This window comes from Cherax quadricarinatus, chromosome 32, assembly GCF_038502225.1.
Source record: "Cherax quadricarinatus isolate ZL_2023a chromosome 32, ASM3850222v1, whole genome shotgun sequence".
NCBI lineage: Eukaryota > Metazoa > Arthropoda > Malacostraca > Decapoda > Parastacidae > Cherax > Cherax quadricarinatus.
The window spans coordinates 33,031,732-33,054,611 of NC_091323.1; the positions used below are offsets into that span (position 1 = coordinate 33,031,732).

The 22,880-nt window shown below is 38.4% G+C and overlaps 1 protein-coding gene across 6 annotated transcripts in view; it reads left to right on the plus strand.

Annotated features, from left to right (window-relative positions):
• Positions 1-21,652, plus strand: part of LOC128690234 (uncharacterized) — a 73,165-nt gene extending 51,513 nt beyond the window's left edge. For 4 of the 6 annotated variants that reach the window (XM_053778806.2, XM_053778808.2, XM_053778810.2 and 1 more), the window contains 3 exons: positions 6,335-6,506; positions 12,461-12,578; positions 16,437-21,652. In XM_053778806.2, the coding sequence (XP_053634781.2) occupies positions 6,335-6,506; positions 12,461-12,578; positions 16,437-19,661 (3,515 nt within the window). In that variant the 3' untranslated portion in view covers positions 19,662-21,652. The remainder of the gene's footprint in view (positions 1-6,334; positions 6,507-12,460; positions 12,579-16,436) is intronic. The other 2 variants (XM_053778807.2, XM_053778809.2) reach the window with 1 other exon arrangement.
• The last annotated feature ends 1,228 nt before the right edge of the window (positions 21,653-22,880 follow it).

Sequence of the window (22,880 nt, forward strand, 5' to 3'; positions counted from 1 at the left end):
TGAATGATGAAAGTATTTTCTTTTTGGGGATTTTCTTTCTTTTTTGGGTCACCCTGCCTCGGTGGGAGACGGCCAACTTGTTGAAAAAAAAAAAATATTACTATAATACGTAAGTACTAATAATGATAATAATATGGTGGGAGATGGCCGACTTGTTAAAAAAAAAAAATAATAATAATAGTAAAATAATAATAATACAATAATAATAATAAAATATAATATGTAATAGTACAGTAATAATTATAATAATAATACCATGTACACGTACTGCATATAATTTAGTTTGACAACACAACCACAATGCTCACCAGTGCACATGTGCTTATGGAGCTATTCTCGCGGTGCAAGGAATTCTCCTGATTTCCTTACGTTTTGTGTAGTTAATTCACCAGATTTCTTTCTTCTAACTATGGGTTCTAAGAAAGCAAGCACAAAGGACAGTGCCAAGAAGAAAAAGAGGATGCTTTGCATGGAATTAAAGCAAGAAATCATTGATAAGCACAGACTAGGTACGAAGGTTAAGGACTTGGCGAGTGAGTACAAGCATAGCCCCTCTACTATATATACAATACTAAAGCAAGAGGAGTCTATAAAGGCTATAGCGCCAGCAAAGGGCATTACAGTAATTTCTAAGCAGCGGACCTCTGTCAATGAAAAGATGGAAAAGCTGCTGTTGACATGGTTGACGGATAAACAGCTCACAGGAGATATGTAGTGTAGTGAGATAAGCATAAAAATTGTACATAGCAATTCTTAAGAAAAGTGTGAACTCCTGACAGGATATGCCACTCTGCATCTCTTCATATGTACACCAAATCTAATTCAGTTAGCCTCACAAATTCCATTTTCTCTTATAATAACACCTCTGACATTTTCATAGTAAGAATGCGGAACCAGTCTCGCGACCACAATCCTCCTTCCTCCTCTGTCTACATAATGACATATTTTATTCATTCTAGAGTGTGTATCAGGTTTCTATATTGTTTATATTGTTTATTATGTCATATTAGATGAATTGTGACAGATAAATAAGCCATAGAGTTGATATTAGGGTTATTTTGTCATGCCTCCTGAGAGCAGGAATTCAGCTGGAACATATTAATTGCAATTCAGTTAATTTAAATGAGGAAAATTGACCCAGCATACGAACAAATCAGGATACAAACAAGTCCACGGAACAGATTAAATTCGTAACTTGAGGTTCCACTGTATATATTTCCATAAAGCATGGTAAACAAGGCCTACTGAAATAGGACTCCCACAGTGCACCACTGGCTCCCCGATTTCTTTTTATACTGCTCACACTGACCACGCAGACCCATTCTCTCACATGTAGGTGTACCAGTTTTCTTCCCCCTAGATTTGAAGCCAGAGGAATTTTGACGTATTAATATGTTACCAACACTGGCTCATAAGACGTATCTATATGGCACCAACAGTGAAAGAGTTAAGTAAGGCTTGTGTTTTAGGGTGGTTATAGTCATCAACAAGGGTCTTCTGATAAACCTGTGGTTATCTAAAATATTTTCTGGTAGCTAAACATATGTATCCAGCAACTTTATATTCCTTGCAGCTTCTTGGGAACTTTACCATTACGTACTACTCTGCATTCTAGAGGAAGGCAGAGGAGTAACTTTTACTCTTATAAGTTAAAAGTTTTTAAAATCTTACCATGAAAATTGCTACAGTTTTTTAATAAGATTAAAGAGATGCATATAGGGAGATATCGTTCTAAGATTGGTATACAATACTGACAAAATGAGGAATTAGACGCATATGCAACACCTGGGTATCTTTTTTTAGTTGATGTTTCCCCAAACCTTCAGTGATTTTTATATATTACACTGTAATATAAACGAATGTAATCATAAGTGTGAGTAATTAGTACAAATGTTAAAAGCTTACCTTTGTCAGTTCAGCACTTATCAAATCATTAGGGAATCACATGAGACAAAATGTCACTGATATACCATTAACTTATTTTAATGGAATACAGATATTACTACCTCCTTATATATTCTTCATTAAAAGCTTAGCCATACCACCGAGCTAGATGTTGTGGCTCTCATGTAGAGACAGCAGTCATGGACTGTTTTGTCAGCAACAAAAACTGAACTTCCCATAGAGGATATTTCTGATTAATTACTAATTGCTGTACAAAACTGCTCTGTCTTACCAGCACTCTCTGCTTGCTCCTCTACACCAATAATCTATCACCATATGCCTATTTTCTGTTGGTTTCTTTTCAGGTCTCTATCCCCACCTGTTAAAAGCAGGTGGGGATATAGTTTTGGAGTGGTTGGTGCAATTATTTAATAAATGTATGGAAGAGGGTAAGGTACCTAGGGATTGGCAGAGAGCATGCATAGTTCCTTTGTATAAAGGCAAAGGGGACAAAAGAGAGTGCAAAAATTATAAGGGGATAAGTCTGTTGAGTATACCTGGTAAAGTGTATGGTAGAGTTATTATTGAAAGAATTAAGAGTAAGACGGAGAATAGGATAGCAGATGAACAAGGAGGCTTTAGGAAAGGTAGGGGGTGTGTGGACCAGGTGTTTACAGTGAAACATATAAGTGAACAGTATTTAGATAAGGCTAAAGAGGTCTTTGTGGCATTTATGGATTTGGAAAAGGCGTATGACAGGGTGGATAGGGGGGCAATGTGGCAGATGTTGCAGTTGTATGGTGTAGGAGGTAGGTTAATGAAAGCAGTGAAGAGTTTTTACGAGGATAGTGAGGCTCAAGTTAGAGTATGTAGGAAAGGGGGAAATTATTTCCCAGTAAAAGTAGGCCTTAGACAAGGATGCGTGATGTCAGCATGGTTGTTTAATATATTTATAGATGGGGTTGTAAAAGAAGTAAATGCGAGGGTCTTGGCAAGAGGCGTGGAGTTAAGAGGTAAAGAATCACACATAAAGTGGGAGTTGTCACAGTTGCTCTTTGCTGATGACACTGTGCTCTTGGGAGATTCTGAAGAGAAGTTGCAGAGATTGGTGGATGAATTTGGTAGGGTGTGCAAAAGAAGAAAATTAAAAGTGAATACAGGAAAGAGTTAGGTTATGAGGATAAAAAAAAGATTAGGTGATGAAAGATTGGATATCAGATTGGAGGGAGAGAGTATGGAGGAGGTGAATGTATTCAGATATTTGGGAGTGGACGTGTCAGCGGATGGGTCTATGAAAGATGAGGTGAATCATAAAATTTATGACGGGAAAAGGATGAGTGGTGCACTTAGGAGTCTGTGGAGACAAAGAACTTTGATCTTGGAGGCAAAGAGGGGAATGTATGAGAGTATAGTTTTACCAACGCTCTTATATGGGTGTGAAGCATGGGTGATGAATGTTGCAGCGAGGAGAAGGCTGGAGGCAGTGGAGATGTCATGTCTGAGGGCAATGTGTGGTGTGAATATAATGCAGAGAATTCGTAGTTTGGAAGTTAGGAGGAGGTGCGGGATTACCAAAACTGTTGTCCAGAGGGCTGAGGAAGGGTTGTAGAGGTGGTTCGGACATGTAGAGAGAATGGAGCGAAACAGAGTGACTTCAAGAGTGTATCAGTCTGTAGTGGAAGGAAGGCGGGGTAGGGGTCGGCCTAGGAAAGGTTGGAGGGAGGGGGTAAAGGAGGTTTTGTGTGCGAGGGGCTGGGACTTCCAGCAGGCATGCGTGAGCGTGTTTGATAGGAGTAAATGGAAACAAATGGTTTTTAATACTTGACGTGCTGTTGGAGTGCGAGCAAAGTAACATTTATGAAGGGGTTCAGGGAAACCGGCAGGCCGGACTTGAGTCCTGGAGATGGGAAGTACAGTGCCTGCACTCTGAAGGAGGGGTGTTAATGTTGCAGTTTAAAAACTGTAGTGTAAAGCACCCTTCTGGCAAGACAGTGATGGAGTGAATGATGGTGAAAGTTTTTCTTTTTCGGGCCACCCTGCCTTGGTGGGAATCGGCCAGTGTGATAATAAAAAAAAAATAATTTATTTACCTAATATATTATTCATCTTTTATCCAGGATGAATCTAGACCTTTGTATCGTATCATATTTTCACATATAGTGCAGTATATAATTATTTTAGTGTTTAATCTATAGGAATAATACAGTATTGACTTGCTATCCAAAACCCACTTCACTAAAAGCACGTCTTATCCTTATTGGTTTTTTCCTGTTCAGTTTACATAAATTCCAAACTTTTTGTGTCACCACATTCTTGTTTATTGTATGATGTTGGTCATAACATTGCACAAATAACACCTTCTCCTGTGTAAACTGCTAAATGTAACAAGAAAAAACTTTCATTTCTTTGTTTTCGGGTCACCCTGCCTTGGTGGGAGACAGCCAGTGTGTTAAAAAAAAAATTAATTTGAGTAAAATTCCTCAAATATATGACATGAGAGAATTATGACCCAGAAGACTGTAAATTTTCTTCTTCTTATTCTTTTTAGTAATCTTTACAGGAAAGGGGGTTACTAGCCCATTGTTCCCGGCATTTTAGTTGACTTTTACAACACACATGGCTTACGGAGGAAAGATTCTTATTCCACTTCCCCATGGATATAAAAGGAAAAGTAATAAGACCAAGAACTATTTAGATAAAATCAAAGAAAACTCAGATGAGTGTGTATAAATAAACGTGTACATGTATGTGTAGTGTGACCTAAGTGTAAGTTGAAGTAGCAAGACATACCTGTAATCTTGCATATTTATGAGACAGACAAAAGACACCAGCAATCCTACCATCATGTAAAACAATTACAGGGTTTTGTTTTACATTCACTTGGCAGGATGGTAGTACCTCCCTGGATGGTTGCTGTCTACCAACCTACTATGGGGGAATCAAATTCAAAATGGGAATTAACACAGTTACTTTTTGCTGATGATACTGTGCTTATGGGAGATTCTAAAGAAAAATTGCAAAGGTTAGTGGATGAGTTTGGGAATGTGTGTAAAGGTAGAAAGTTGAAAGTGAACATAGAAAAGAGTAAGGTGATGAGGGTATCAAATGATTTAGATAAAGAAAAATTGGATATCAAATTGGGGAGGAGGAGTATGGAAGAAGTAAATGTTTTCAGGTACTTGGGAGTTGACGTGTCGGCGGATGGATTTATGAAGGATGAGGTTAATCATAGAATTGATGAGGGAAAAAAGGTGAGTGGTGCATTGAGGTATATGTGGAGTCAAAAAACGTTATCTATGGAGGCAAAGAAGGGAATGTATGTTATTTTAGTGCCAGGAATGCCTGCACTTTTTATTCTGGACCCTATTTTGAAATTGGCATATTTTGAAATTTGTGTGAAATTGGCCAAATTACGAATTTCTGACTATATTGGGTGATTGAAATAGTTGATTGGGCAATTTCTTGTGCTCAGTCGATAAAATGGAAGACATACTAGTGAAATAGCTAAGAATTTGGTCGACTGGATCAGTGTACAGTAGTACCTCGGTACTCGAACTTAATTTATTCCAGAAGGCTGTTCGAGTGCCGATCTGTTCGAGTACTGAACAACTTTTTCCCAACCAATTTTCTTTTTGATTGGCTGTTATCACTAATCTTCTTAGGTCTCATGGTGACTTATTTATACAAATAATATAAAAAACGCCAAAAAATGCGAAGAAACACAAAAATAGTTTACATCGAAGTTCTGGCAGCTCATGTTTGTTTGGTCGAGTGCCGACCAAACAGTCGACTACTGAGCCATTTTTTTACCAAACAAAGCATTCGAATACCGAATTGTTCGAGTATGGAGCTGTTCAAGTACTGAGGTACTACTGTAATTGGCTGAAAATAAGACTCAAAGTGGGCAAAATCACCACTGCGCAAATATCGCTGACACAGTAAAATTTGCAGTAGTGTAATTTCGTCAATTTTCCATCAATTTTTGTACTTTTTGTTTTATTACCTTTAGAAAAAGATTCTTTACCATTTAATAAGAAAAAAAAAATTATTTTTTTAAATTCTAGGACACTAGACACTTTTCAGATGAGGGGTCTAGACACTTAAGGGGTTAAAGTTTCATTTAAAGTATTTTTTAAAAAAAAATGGCCAGGGTGGATGTTTATAGAGAAAGTCAAGGAGTTTTATAATATAATTTACATTAGTGAAATGTGTGTGTTCTAAAAGCCTATCATGATATTAGACATCTTTCAGTCAGTGGGTAGAAATAGCTTGTTGATGCTCATGATACTGATGAATAATGTACATATTGTGACAGGAAATCCCTCCCTTATCCCTCCCTTATCCCTCCCTCCCTCCCTCCCTTCCTTCCTCTCTCCCTCTTTCTCTCTCACACTGTATTTTCCCCTAGGATGTGAAGTTTATGGCTTCTATTTTATGCTTTACATTTCAGGAGAAAATGAGAGTACAGAATATCACGAGAATGCACGCACCTTCCAGTGCCGTCTGTGTCCATTTACTTGTAAAAAACGCAATGAGATGAGGCCTCATTTGATCTACCACACTCCACGCCCAGACTGCATCTTCAAGTGCATGTTCTGCCCTTATTATGTACCTACAAAAGGGTGAGTACCTTTGATGGGTTTTGAGAGTTTTCTTACTCCTACACCTTGACTGGTGCTTGCCTGGTCAACCAGGCTGTTGTTAATGGTGGCCTGCTGGCCCACATACCCTTCACAGCCTGGTTGATCCAGCACTTGGCTTATGTACTTGTTCCAGCAGTGTTTCCGATATCGTCTGGTAATATGTTCAGTAGTTAAGGCCCACAATGCTTATATAATTTTTTCTATTACACCCACGGTGCTCCTACTTTTCACTTGGTTTATTTTACATTTTCTCTATCCCTTGCTCCAGTTATGTCAGTGTGCAGATTTGGGACTAGGCGCTTAAGTATCTTTCATGTATACTGTATATTATAATTCAATTCATTTCAATTCAAAGTTTATTCTCTATAAGGATTACAATGTTGAGTTTACAGAATTTGGTTATTGTGTGGTTTACATGTAGTAAAATAATAATTACAGAGTGTACCACTAGAACACCTAGCATGGCTAGGCATTTCGGGCAGACTTAGTTTAAATCTTAATTTTAAAATATTACAAATTATGAGGTAAGTTGGTATTATGGCTAAGTGACTAAATACTAGTTTGTGAGTTTAGCAATGTGAATGCTTTTGTTTTGGCACAGTACATAGTTTCAGTATTGGAGTATCACAGGATTCATTATTTTAAGATTGAGATTAATATTTCTGTTTAATGTATCTCTTCTCTGCTCCAGTGAGTACATATGTAGAATTTTGAGGCATTCCAAGTAATTTAGTTTTATTTTATGCCAGAATTGTGATATCAACCTGTCCTCTGGTAAGGATTTCAACATGTTTTGAAGTAAGTGCAAGGATGGACAATTGCTACAGGTCTTGCTGGATATGTATAGAACAATGTGATGTGCACTTGCTGTAGAAGTATAGAACATTGTGCAGTGTTTCACTGTTGTTGTAGTCTTTGTGGCAAATGGTACTGAATAATGTGCAGTGATGGACACTTTCTGTATATTTGGTTTCAGATGTACTGAACATTGCAGTTATGCACACTTGTCGTAGGTTTTGCTTAAGATTTTGGGAATTGTAACTTTTTTTTTTTTTTAACAAGTCGGTCGTCTCCCACTGAGGCAGGGTGACCCAAAAAGAAAGAAAATCCCCAAAAAGAAAATACTTTCATCATCATTCAACACTTTCACCTCATTCACACATAATCACTGTTTTTGCTCAGAATTCAACAGTTTAGAAGCATATACGAATCAAGACACACAACATATCCCTCCAAACTTCCAGTATCCCAAACTCCTCCTTTAAAGTGTAGGCATTGTACTTCCCACTTCCAGGACTCTAAGTCCAGCTATATAAAAATAACTGGTTTCCCTGAATCCCTTCACTAAATATTACCCTGCTCACACTCCAACAGCTCGTCAGGTCCTAAATACCATTTGTCTCCATTCACTCCTATCTAACACACTCACGCACACTTGCTGGAAGTCCAAGCCCCTCGCCCACAAAACCTCCTTTACCCTCTCCCTCCAACCTTTCGAGGACGACCCCTACCCCGCCTTCCTTTCCCTACAGATTTATACGTTAAATGCTAAATGAAAAATTCTAATTTGTGGCATATATGGGTACCATTTGAAAACTGCTTAAACCTATTATAGCTTCATACATATAGTGAAAGATGAGGTGAATCATAGAATTGATGAGGGAAAAAGAGTGAGTGGTGCACTTAGGAGTCTGTGGAGACAAAGAACTTTGTCCTTGGAGGCAAAGAGGGGAATGTATGAGAGTATAGTTTTACCAACGCTCTTATATGGGTGTGAAGCGTGGGTGATGAATGTTGCAGCGAGGAGAAGGCTGGAGGCAGTGGAGATGTCATGTCTGAGGGCAATGTGTGGTGTGAATATAATGCAGAGAATTCGTAGTTTGGAAGTTAGGAGGAGGTGCGGGATTACCAAAACTGTTGTCCAGAGGGCTGAGGAAGGGTTGTTGAGGTGGTTCGGACATGTAGAGAGAATGGAGCGAAACAGAATGACTTCAAGAGTGTATCAGTCTGTAGTGGAAGGAAGGCGGGGTAGGGGTCGGCCTAGGAAGGGTTGGAGGGAGGGGGTAAAGGAGGTTTTGTGTGCGAGGGGCTTGGACTTCCAGCAGGCATGCGTGAGCGTGTTTGATAGGAGTGAATGGAGACAAATGGTTTTTAATACTTGACGTGCTGTTGGAGTGTGAGCAAAGTAACATTTATGAAGGGATTCAGGGAAACCGGCAGGCCGGACTTGAGTCCTGGAGATGGGAAGTACAGTGCCTGCACTCTGAAGGAGGGGTGTTAATGTTGCAGTTTAAAAACTGTAGTGTAAAGCACCCTTCTGGCAAGACAGTGATGGAGTGAATGATGGTGAAAGTTTTTCTTTTTCGGGCCACCCTGCCTTGGTGGGAATCGGCCGGTGTGATAATAAATAAAATAAACATATAGTGTTGGAGTGGTTGGTACTTTTGTTTAATAAATGTATGAAAGAGGGGAAGGTACCTAGTGATTGGCGGAGAGCATGTATAGTCCCTTTATATAAAGGGAAAGGGGACAAAAGAGATTGTAAAAATTATAGAGGAATAAGTTTATTGAGTATACCAGGAAAAGTGTATGGTAGGGTTATAATTGAAAGAATTTGAGGTAAGACAGAATGTTGGATTGCGGATGAGCAAGGAGGTTTCAGAGTGGGTAGGGGATGTGTAGATCAAGTGTTTACATTGAAGCATATATGTGAACAGTATTTAGATAAAGGTAGAGAAGTTTTTATTGCATTTATGGATTTAGAAAAGGCATATGATAGAGTGGATAGGGGAGCAATGTGGAAGATGTTGCAAGTATATGGAATAGGTGGTAAGTTACTAAATGCTGTAAAGAGTTGTTTAATATATTTATAGATGGGGTCGTAAAAGAAGTAAATGCTAGGGTGTTCGGGAGAGGGGTGGGATTAAATTATGGGGAATCAAATTCAAAATGGGAATTAACACAGTTACTTTTTGCTAATGATACTGTGCTTATGGGAGATTCTAAAGAAAAATTGCAAAGGTTAGTGGATGAGTTTGGGAATGTGTGTAAAGGTAGAAAGTTGAAAGTGAACATAGAAAAGAGTAAGGTGATGAGGGTATCAAATGATTTGGATAAAGAAAAATTGGATATCAAATTGGGGAGGAGGAGTATGGAAGAAGTGAATGTTTTCAGATACTTGGGAGTTGACGTGTCAGCGGATGGATTTATGAAAGATGAGGTTAATCATAGAATTGATGAGGGAAAAAAGGTGAGTGGTGCATTGATGTATATGTGGAGTCAAAAAACATTATCTATGGAGGCAAAGAAGGGAATTTATGAAAGTATAGTAGTACCAACACTCTTATATGGGTATGAAGCTTGGGTGATAAATGCAGCAGCGAGGAGACGGTTAGAGACAGTGGAGATGTCCTGTCTAAGGGCAATGTGTGGTGTAAATATTATGCAGAAAATTCGGAGTGTGGAAATTAGGAAAAGGTGTGGAGTTAAGAAAAGTATTAGTCAGAGGGCAGAAGAGGGGTTGTTGAGGTGGTTTGGTCATTAGAGAGAATGGATCAAAGTAGAATGACATGGAAAGCATATAAATCTATAGGGGAAGGAAGGCGAGGTAGGGGTCGTCCTCGAAAGGGTTGGAGAGAGGGGGTAAAGGAGGTTTTGTGGGCAAGGGGCTTGGACTTCCAGCAAGCGTGCGTGAGCATGTTAGATAGGAGTGAATGGAGACGAATGGTACTTGGGACCTGACGATCTGTTGGAGTGTGAGCAGGGTAATATTTAGTGAAGGGATTCAGGGAAACCGGTTATTTTCATATAGTTGGACTTGAGTCCTGGAAATGGGAAGTACAATGCCTGCACTTTAAAGGAGGGGTTTGGGATATTGGCAGTTTGGAGGGATATGTTGTGTATCTTTATACGTATATGCTTCTAAACTGTTGTATTCTGAGCACCTCTGCAAAAACAGTGATTATGTGTGAGTGTGGTGAAAGTGTTGAATGATGATGAAAGCATTTTCTTTTTGGGGATTTTCTTTCTTTTTTGGGTCACCCTGCCTCGGTGGGAGACGGCCAACTTGTTGAAAAAAAAAAAAAAAATTAAAAAGTTTTCAATTTTTTTTTTTTCAACAAGTTGGCCGTCTCCCACCGAGGCAGGGCGACCCAAAAAGAAAGAAAATCCCCCAAAAAAGAAAATACTTTCATCATCATTCAACACTTTCACCTCACTCACACATAATCACTTGTTTTTGCAGAGGTGCTCAGAATTCAATAGTTTAGAAGCATATACGTATAAAGATACACATCATATCCCTCTAAACTGCCAATATCCCAAACCCCTCCTTTAAAGTGCAGGCTTTGTACTTCCCATTTCCAGGACTCAAGTCCAATGGTATCCAATAATATATGGCACAAAACATTAGAATTTTTCAAGGCATGGACAAATGTTAAATATGTAAATTGGATAGGAATGAATACAATAAATCTTTGATCATCTTTAGCACTTCAGTCTTTTACAGAAGAATCTTTGATTAAATGTAAGAGAGAGTAAGTACATGTATACTGGATCTTTCTTTCAACACACCGGCCTCATCCCACCAAGGCGGGGTGGCCCAAAAGGAAAAACGAGAGTTTCTCCTTTTACATTTAGTAATATATACAGGAGAAGGGGTTACTAGCCCCTTGCTCCTGGCATTTTAGTTACCTCTTACAACACGCATGGCTTACGGAGGAAGAATTCTGTTCCACTCCCCATGGAGGTAAGAGGAAATAAACAAGAACTAGAAAGAAAATAGAAGAAAACCCAGAGGGGTGTGTATATATATGCTTGTACATCTATGTGTAGTGTGACCTAAGTTTAAGTAGAAGTAGCAAGACGTACCTGAAATCTTGCATGTGTATGAGACAGAAAAAAAAGACGCCAGCAATCCTTCCATCGTGTAAAACAATTACAGGCTTGCGTTTTACACTCACTTGGCAGGACGGTAGTACCTCCCTGGGCAATTGCTGTCTACCAACCTACTACATAGAAGTCTTCTTCTTTCTTTCAACACACCAGCCGTATCCCACCAAGGCAGGGTGGCCCAAAAGGAAAAACAAGTTTCTCCTTTTACATTTAGTAATATATACAGGAGAAGGGGTTACTAGCCCCTTGCTCCTGGCATTTTAGTCACCTCGTACAACATGCATGGCTTACGGAGGAAGAATTCTGTTCCACTTCCCCATGGAGATAAGAGGAAATAAAGAAGAACAAGAACTAGAAAGAAAATAGAAGAAAGCCTAGAGGGGTGTGTATATATATATATACTTGTACATGTAAGTGTAGTGTTACCTAAGTGTAAGTAGAAGTAGCAAGACGTACATGAAATCTTGCATGTGTATGAGACAGAAAAAAAAAAGATGCCAGCAATCCTACCATCATGTAAAACAATTACAGGCTTCCGTTTTACACTCACTTGGCAGGACGGTAGTACTTCCCTGGGCAATTGCTGTCTACCAACCTACTACATAGAAGTATACTGAAAATAACTGTGAAATTAACTTTTGCATTTTTTTATAATAGTGTATAGGTCTTAGTGACATGATTGAGATAGTAATTGGCATAATTAATTTACAGGAAAGGTCTTAATATAGTTTTTAAGAAATAAAATTGACTTTTAGAACTGAAGACAGTTGATACAATACACTGATAACCCGCACATAGGATAGAGAAGCTCACAACGACGTTTCGGTCTAACTTGGACCATTTACAAGTCACACTAACAAAAAAGAGTGAGGGATTCAGTATATATATAGGCATGACTTGTAAATGGTCCAAGTTGGATCAAAATATCGTCATAAGCCTCTCTCTCCTATGTGCGGGTTATTTGTGTATTGTACTAGTCACTGTATTGAGCCTTTTTGTTCTTAATGGATAAAATTTTCATTCCTTATTTTTTATTGCAGTGAACTGTTCGAGCACCTCAGCATTCATGGTATGGAAGTGCCTTCATCAGTCTTGGACGCAGCCAAGAACGGCAGTGGCAGCAGCAGCACCAGCAGTTCAACTGTTAGCAATTTTAGGGTAAAATGTTGTAGGGTGATGGTCTTCTCTAGTCTTCTCTGAATTGGGGTGTTGTGATTCCTCACATTTCTGTGTATACTTGAGTATATGTTAAGGTTTTAAGACAATTTTTTTTTTTTAAGGAAAAAGCAATGGGTCAATTTATACATGGATAATATTTTTGAGAAACTGAAATCCATACATATTGTATGCCGACCATATACAAGAGTCTTACTTCTTGGATGCATCGAGGACAAACGCAGCCTCAGTAATTATATTCCACCTTAAATTTATTATTATTATTATTATTATTATTATTATTAACACATCGGCCGTTTCCCACCAAGGTAGGGTGGCCCGAAAAGAAAATCTTTCATCATTCACTCCATCACTGTCTTGTCAGAGGTGCACTTACACTACATTTATAAAACTACAACATTAGCACCCTTCTGAAGAAGGGGTGTTAATGTTTGTATATTAGTATATTTAACACCCTTCCTTCAGAGGGGTGTTAAATATAGTTTACACTTAGCTGTGTGGGTGGTCACTGTTAAGCTAAAATTGGATAATAGACAGCATTAAATTAGGAGACCTTTTTTAATAAGTAAAACATTGTGTGCATGTTTTGGCTGTACCTATATGCAAACCTCATTTACAACAAATGTCATTTTAAATTTAATCTTTCAACATACCAGCCATATCCCACCTCTGAACTAAATACTGTTTGATAATTCAGGATAATTGCCCAGATCAAGGGGATAGTAACCCCTTCTCCTGTATAAATTACGAAATATAAGAAAAAACTATGAAAGTGTCCTTTCTTTTTCGGGTCACCCTGCCTTGGTGGGAGACAGCCAGTGTTTTGAAAGAAAAAAAAAATCAGGATAATGATTATTACACCTCTTTAATTTTCAAATGTCATTGTGATACCCATCAAAAGCTTTGGTAGACTTGTACCTAAGATATATGAATAACTGCTGCTGTGTTTAGCCCCACCTCCTTTTCTTTTTCTATAGCTTTTTCCTCTCCCTCATCTATTCTTCATCTATTCCCGCTTCCCCCTCACCCCTTGTGGGTCGTTACCTATGAGACCTTCTAGTTCTCTATGAAGAATAAAATAATTTCTTGCTAAAAAGATCAAGAGTTAATCTATACATAAGATAGATCTATACTCAAGTATATATGATATTCACCTTCAATAATATTACCTCTTGCTAAGTGTACAGTTTGTACTACAGGAATTTTAATCATACAGTTAGTACAGTACAAGCCTATATTTCACAAAAGTTCCAGGAAGTGTCAGTCCTGTAACCACAGGTCATACAAAATTTCACATGTACGAGTTATTTGAAATTTTTTGCGTTGAATTGTTAATAAAAATATAACTAAATATTGCTCTAATTTGCTGAATATTGGAATTTTAATAAAGATTGAGCACAATTTGAGTGAAGCTTTTTGGCAAAGAGTTATCACCACATTTGTTGCATATAAGCATGAGCATTATATTGTTAGTGGGATATTAAAGTGGTTCTCATCATTTTTATTTTTGGCCTAAGCTGGCCACCCACAGGACCTCAAAACCCTCTAGCTTATGGTATACAGTAATAGTACTTATTTTCAAAATTTTGTGTAATGTACAGCATAGGGTCGTAGATGTGGCTCAAAATTTTAGTTGCATAGATTTAAAATAATTTTGACATAAATTCAAGCAGAAAAATTATTGGTTTATTTACAACATGCAAATGCATGTTACTCCATGGGGATGTGGAGAAGAATCCTTCCTCCATAAGCCATGCATGTCGTAAGGAGTGACTAAAATACCCGGAGCAAGGGACTAGTAACCCCTCCTCGGTGAGAAATGGCCATTGTGTTAAAAAAAAAAGCACATATTGAACATTTGGTGACACTTGCTTATTTACTTGTGATTTGCACTCATATTTACTTATTTGAAGCTCCATAAAAATAATTCCAAGAGCCAGCCTGACTCCTCATATGGGTAGAGAGCCAAATTGGGAACCACTGATGATATATGCAATAGCATCCAGCATCTGTTGTTTTTCTCTACTTACTCAGCAGAAATTTAACTTATTTGGCATATTTGTTCTATTTCTCCATCACTAACATGTGTCTTTAAGACTATACATTTATCTTATATGTTCAGCATTTAGAATATTCTTCGGTTTAAATTACTTTTTTCTACATAAGGCTGAAATGCCTGTTACATCAATAATAGGCAGAATTAGTGTATAGCACATTACCTGAGTTACATAAATTTTAGAAATACAATCAGTTTTTATAATAAAAAAATCACATTCACTCTCACTCATTTCATAACTGTCATAAGAGAAGTGTGAGGATGTCACAGTTCATGTGACTTAGAACTGTAGTATTCTCAGCCATCCTTGTCTGAAAGTAATACTTCAAGGTAAAATTTGCAGTGCAATATATAGATGAGGATCTTTCTTTCTTTCAACACACCGACCGTATCCCACCGAGGCGGGGTGGCCCAAAAGGAAAAACGAAAGTTTCTCCTTTTACATTTAGTAATATATACAGGAGAAGAGGTTACTAGCCCCTTGCTCATAGATGAGGATATTGGTGATAAAGAAGTCTAGTAAGTCATGATTGTACAAGCTTTCTCTTAATACTTTTTCTTCTTTCATTACTTTATTTTCTTTTATTACTTTCTCCTCTTTTATTAATAGCTTTTTCTGTTTTGTCTACCTGAGACATTTTATTTTAGTCTGGGGCAAGTGGTAAACCCATGGGGATCATATACCACTTGGAAAATGGGAAGCATTCTTGTTCAGTCCAAGGAAGGGGATGACAAGTCCAGTTCCTTGGAGCAAGAGCCCCTCACCAGCCTCACCTTGATGGCAGGCTACCTGGGACAGCATCTATATGACATCATCTATGTGAGATCATCTAATAGGAATTTGACCTTAATGTAATTTATTTAGAAGGACTCATGCTCTTGCTGCTGTATGATTCGCTTGGATTTAGTGTTTCCCCATAAATGTGATACTGATACTGTGCAACTTATTTGAATACATGTGGACCTCGCTTTACAACACTTTGCGTTATGACGTTTCGCTAATACAGCAATTTTCAGTTATATCCATTCTTCATTTGTTCAGACTTGCTACAATAAATATATTCACCACTCACTATAAGCTAAGGACGAAAATTTTTAAGGTAAATAATGTGTGTACTGTATATGCATTTTTAAGGCCTAGCTCTGTTGCTCACTTAATATATGATAGTGTAAACATGTTATCAGACTTTAATATGCATTTGAAAGTGAAAAGTTTAATACGATCCCCATTATTATTTATCCTGGCAAACTTACCTCCTATACTCGCAGCAATTATTTCCTCATTTGTCTCAGAACTCCCTAAACACTCGTTCAACACCAAAAATCTCTCTCTTCTCCATACACCTCTTTTTCATGTGCATGAACACTTGATATAACCCACTTAATACATCCCACCCTTATTCTAATCCACATACTTTTTTTTTTTTTTTTTAAGAAGTTGGCCATCTCCCACCGAGGCAAGGTGACCCAAAAAAGAAAGAAAATATTTCTTGAATATAAACACCTATACCTTCTCTTCTCCATCCATAGTTGATTATTTAATATTACCGCTACCCCTTCCTTAGCTCTAGTTTCTCAAATATACCAATATAACCCTATTTATTTCCCTCCCTCCCTCTGAAATTTTTGCACCCATAAGCTTTGTTTCACCTAGAACTAGGACGTCCAACTTCTTTTCATTCACAATCACTTGTCATCCATACTACACTCATACACATTCTTATAAGTAAACTTCAGGATTTCTTCCTTTTTAATTTGCTAATTTTCCTTGTATTTTTTCACAGGATGAAGTTGGGGCCAGACAGTTTATGTGTGGTGCTTGTCCGTTTGAAACAAGGAGTCGTGCTAAGCTGATGCACCACCGCCAGTTCCATAAACCAAAAGGACTACCATTCCACTGCCCTCATTGTTCCTATAATGTGACTCGGCGCCATTTACTTTCCCAGCATATTCGTGTCCATGGAATGGAAGATAATCTTGATGGGACAGGAGCAAGTGATATAACTCAGTTGGATGATCGCTCCAATTCTCCCTCCCCATCCCTCACCATTACTCCTGTAGGCAGTGCTACTACAGGCGGCGACTCAGGAAATGACTCAACCTTCACTGACACTTCTCTGCTTCCCAAGCTTACAGATGAAACTACATTGCTGATGGATGATATTCCATTAGTGTGGGTGTCAAGAGATAATCGCTTTTTCAAGATGTTCAAATGTCGCCATTGTCCCCATGTAAACTTGCGTAAAACCAACATTCAAGAGCACGAAAAAATGCATAAAACAGATGCTTCCAAAGTACTGGGCAGTTTACACTGCCAAAATTGCTCATATGTTAGTGTAAATGCTGGTGTTATGTCTGCTCACTTGAAAGTTCACTGTGGTTCAATGGGTCAGTGTCATGCTGTAGTTGACCCATCCTTAAGTGATGAAGATCAGCTAAGGCAGCTAACGTTAAGAGCTACTATGTGTTCGGATAGAGTTCAGTCTCTGCCTGTTGTTGAGGAAAGACTTAGAAAACCCGATGAAAAGGTGCTATATTATTGTCAGCAGTGCCCTGCAAGATTCTTCCTTTTAAAGGAAATCCAGATTCATTCGCGCTTTCATACTACAGGCCTTCCACACACTTGTGATCATTGCAATTATGGTGTCCAACAGCCAGCTCATCTTCTTGCTCACCTTAAGGTTCATACTCCAGAATATCAACATCGTACTCGCACAATGATGAGTCAGCATAGAACAGCCTCCACACATCCACCTGTGCCAGGACTCACACTTCCACTCGATTTATCCATGGATGTAGCTGAAGACAGTCAGTCGGTTCAAACATCAGTGAGAGCAGGAGGCCAAGAATTATCTGCCTCTGCTCAACCCTCCACTATTGTGCCACCACAGCCCCCACCCACCAGTAAATACATGTGTGATCAGTGTCCAGCCTCATTTAGCAAGCTTCTAACACTACAATATCACCAGTCTCTGCATGGAGCCAAAAATCCACATCAGTGTCATCGTTGTTCATATGCTGGTAAAACTTGCGAGTCTCTCCAACAACACCTTCACCTTCATACTCAGTATGATGAAAATTGCCAGGCTGAAAAAGACGCTAAGGAAGCCACTACTTGTACTATCAAAAAAACAGAAAACCAAAAGGCAACTGAGTCAGTTTCAAAATCAAAGAATAACTTGAAAAGTTCAGAGAAAAATGTCTCATCTTATCATCCACCAATTAAGCTCAAACTTATTGGGTTGCGGCCAGGAGCATCAGAGTGTGGCAGTGATGGTTGTCGTCCACAGTTCAAATACTATGTTGAAGAACAAGTTCCTTTGTCTGGAGTAGACCTTTTACGCCGTAAGACACAGTTAGAGAAGGAGGGGCATGATAAAGTTGCAGTCGATGTTGGGCCAAGTAAAGGGAATTCCATAAGTAAGGCTAAAATACCTAAGGATAAAGAGGAATTAGAGGACGATGATCCTAAAAGAATTGGAGACCCCAAGCTCCATTATCCTCTTCATATAGATAAAGTTACAGGTAAATCTCGAGAAAAACGTTACAAGTGCAACAAATGTCCGTCTGCCTTTGAAAAGACTGAACAATATCATGTTCACTCGAACCTTCATGGTTCCAATCATAAGTATAAATGCCGTATATGTGATTATTCAGTTAAATTCTATGCCAATTTCATGATGCACATTAATCGTCATAAGTATCATGAAAAGATGGTATCTCAAAATGATGGATCGCCACCTCCAGTAGACACTGATCTCAAGTACGAACCCGTCATATCTTCGGGTGATAACTCTTCTCAGAGTGACAAAGGAATGAAGAACAGAATGGAGGATCTTGCCAACAAAGAGAATCTCGATGATGCAGATTTAACAACGACGGAGCGTCAGCATCTCTTATTACAGAATAAAAAGGGAGTCATAGATCCATCAAAAAAGGATGATGATAAGGACCGCCGAGTCTATTACTGCCAGTATTGTCCATATGCAAGCCTCAGACGTGATGCTGTCGATAGCCATAGTTTGCGGCACCATGCCAATGGAGGGTATGGTGTGTACAAGTGCACTTTTTGTGATTATACAGCATCACAGCCTAATTTCATTCGTGAGCACATCAAAGTGCACTTCCGTCCTTTCAAATATGTGCACCCTGAAGGATATATGCGTCATGACCGGCAAGAAATATTAAGTCTACCCATTTTGCCACCTGCAGGAAGAGGAAATAATGTACCTGTATCAAGCAATGAAGAGTCTCTTCAATCATCACGAGAAAAACACTTAATCTTTTCCCATGAAACTGGTGTCTTCAAACCACATTTTACAAATAGTGAAGATGAAGATAGTGTTGATTCACAGTTGGTAAGTGGTATTCAAGTCAATTTCCGTTCTGGGGATATAGTCGATGCTCCCAATGATTTTGTAATATCTTTGCGTCCTAACAAAGGAAAGGGTCAGTTTTCAGCAGATACAAATGATACATTTGAACCCTCTGATCAGGTGGCAGCTAATTCATCTCAAGAGGTCACTGCAAAAAATTGTGATAATGAAGAAGCAGAATCAGCTGTCAGTCAGCCTTCTCAGGACAATTTAAATAATATAGCTGCAGAAAACTGTGATAATAAAATTAAAGAATCAATTGGAAGTCTGTCCTTTCAGGACAATCTTGGTAATGTGTCTGTGGAGAGAGGGAAATTAGATTGTATGGCAGGAGATGATACGCAAAACTTAAAGGAAATGGATGTACCTCCTTTGGAATCTTCTGACAGTATTAGCAAAATGGAAATTGATTCCTGCAATAATACAGAAAGTTTGCAAAATGCAGTTTTGAGCATCAGCAATGGTCACATTGATGGTGAAACTCAGAATATAACAACTCAGGAGAACAGTATGGAAGCAGAGGTAAAGGAGGGAGACATCAACACTAATGATCTCATGAAAGACGAGTCTTTACAGCTTGTCAGTAAGAGTTGGAGTTCTGACCAGCCTGAAAAATTTGTTGAGTCTCTTTAAGCATATCACTGTTAAATTTGGTAAAGCTTTCAATTTTTGCATTTTTGTTATCTATTGTTAGCAGTGTTAATTTTTTCTTGTCTTTATTCACTTTATATCTGCGATACCATGTTCATCTCTACTCCCCTTTGTGTGTGTGCCATGGAAGAAAAGCTTGAAGGCAGCCTTATCTGTACTGTCCTTGCCTTTTCTAGCCTTTTCTGTTCCCCTTATGCCTTCAGGGGAACTGGTTCCATATCATCTTTAATCCACCATTTGTCCAAACTGTTGCTCAGTATTTTTCCCACCTGGCAGTATGGCTACCCACACCTCATACCTTGGCATGTCTTTGCTCTTGTGTCATCTCTCACACTTTACTTTTAAACTTCACCCTTTCTTTTTTTGTCATTCTTTATTATTACAATTTTTATATAAATATAATTCTCAGTAACATTCGAATTTTATCATTTATATTTTTTATTATTTGTATAAGCATTGCATTTCTTATTTATCTGTCATTATTAAATAGTTCATATTTTTATAAGTATTACATACTGTAATTTAGAAAATTTGCAAATTTTAACAGGGCTGTGAATGAAATATTGGTAATTTGAATTGCATTAAAAGTAATGTGCTCTTCATAGAGTGCTGTACTTTAAGTTATTATAGTTTAATTTATTGATAAACTGACACTGGCATTATTTATAGTATGTTAGTGTAGGAGCTAAAACAGTCATCCCCAACTGCCATGTTCAGGTTTTATCAGACCAAAGAAGTGTGAAAACTAGGATTGGCTGTGTGAAGCTGGTCCAGCTACTCGCCTTTGACAAACATTAAAGCATACTGTATGCTTGTTGATAATGTTTAGTAGTCCAAACAGTGTGATTCTTTGTTCAGATTTACAATTGTGTATCAAATACCATACTGGTCAGTTTAGTGCCTCATCCAGTGATTTGAACCATGGTACTGAATCACCATTTCCACCTTGAATTAAAATGTTTTTAAAACGTGATTACTATATATTTATGATGTAAATTGGATATTTATTAATAACATATTACTCCATGATAAAGTGGAACAGAATTCTTCCTCTGTAAGCCATGAGTGTTGTAAAAGATGACTAACATGCTGGGAGCAAGGGGCTAGTAACCCCTTCTCTTGTATGCTTTACTAAATTTAAAAAGAGAAACTTTCGTTTTTCTTTTTAGGTCACCCTGCCTCGGTGGGATATGGCCAGTTTGTTGAAATGAAAAAAAAAAATTATAAGCCTTTACTATTGAGCAAATTATTTGTGGACTAAATCACAATGTGGTAGAGTGCAAGGTGGAATAGTGGTGGTGGTGCCATATACATATATATATATAGGAGAGGCTCAACTGGTGAACACCAGTGCTCAAGTCTTGGTGATTTTGACCTCTGGTTGAATAGAAGAATTTTGTTTGTGAGTTTTGAGTCAGACTGGAGAACATACTGCTTGTCTCCCCTCCCTGCCCACTCTCTCTTGGGGGCATCAGTGTCAACTGGTTTACCCACTTGTTAGTTTTAAAATTATTTAAAAAATTTAACATACTAATCGCCTAAATACTTGTATAATTTATTTTTGTATGTTAATTTTTACAACTATAGTCTTTAAATTAATCAAAAAGACAATTTGCATTGCAAAGTAAGCAAGCAGTTTAATTTGCTGATTTTACCATTTATTTGAGGCAAAATTACAGGGTATTTGATCTAGTTGGTGTGGAATTGTTGCAACAGCCCAACACAACTGTACTGGGATGTTTGTTGCTAGTTGGTGTGGAGCTGTTGCAACAGCCCTACATGTCTGCACTGGGATGTTTGCTGCTAGGTGGTGTGGAGCTGTTGCAACAGCCCTACACATCTGCACTGGGATGTTTGCTGCTAGGTGGTGTGGAGCTGTTGCAACAGCCCTACACATCTGCACTGGGATGTTCGCTGCTATGTTGGGAGTTTTGTAATCTAATCTATTTTCACAACAATTTTATGCTAAACAAGTTGTTTTCTTGTCCTATACATATTGATCCTTAATACCATGATGATAATGGTGAAGGTCTCTTGATGTGAACAAGCTTGAGCACCCACTGTTCTCCAGGTACTGTACAGTATTACTTCCCTCCTGTGTTCTCCATGCACTGTACAGTGATCACCCTCCATTCTCCATGTAGTGTACAGTGATTATTTCTCATTCTACATACATGTACAGTGATTATCTCCTGTTCACCAGGTACTGTGCAGTGATTATCTCACACTCTTCCTAGTCTCCAGACACTACAGTATCTGAAAGTTAAGACATGTGCAACATCTGGATATCTTTATTGTAGACGTTTTGCCATCCAGTGGCTTTATCAATACAGATTCTAGGACATAATAGGAAGACAGTAGAACTATATACAAAAGATGAGGTAATCAGTCCCTCGGCCTTGGAGTTAGTGTTCACAGCATCGTGGTGGAGATTCTCCTCCACCACGATGCTGTGAACACTAACTCCAAGGCCGAGGGACTGATTACCTCATCTTTTGTATATAGTTCTACTGTCTTCCTATCATGTCCTAGAATCTGTATTGATAAAGCCACTGGATGGCGAAACGTCTACAATAAAGATATCCAGATGTTGCACATGTGTCTTAACTTTCATATTGTCGGTATTTTATACCTTTCTTGCACAACTACAGTATCTCCCAGTCTCCAGGCTATATAGGTTTACCTCTTCCCATGAAACTGTGATTTCATCTTTCAATTATTATTAGAATCAGGGGGATATTTCAAACCCGGAGGATTATACAGCGCCTGTTCCCATCCAAGGCATTCAGGCTTAATTCCTTGGATCACTGGAAACAGATCCAATTCCCTAAATCAAGAGCGCTCACCAACATCAAGGAATACAGCTTCCTTGAGGGGGGGGGGGATCTGGAAGGATTCAGGATAATTTCAACTGATAGCACTGATCCAATTCCCATAAAGGAATTTATCCTCTCACCAACATCAAGGATCACATCTAAACAGCCTGTATAACCTTTGCAGTTTAGCGCTTCTTTTGATTGTAGATAATATCTAAACTGCACCTATATATACACACCGGTTCACTTGTATGTGCACCCACTGTACTTGAATATTGTACATCCAAGAGGCAACACAATAAGTGTCAGGGGCCCAAGACTGTGCGACTGCCTCCCAGCATAAGGGGTATTACCAATAAATCCATGGCTGTCTTCAAGGCACTGG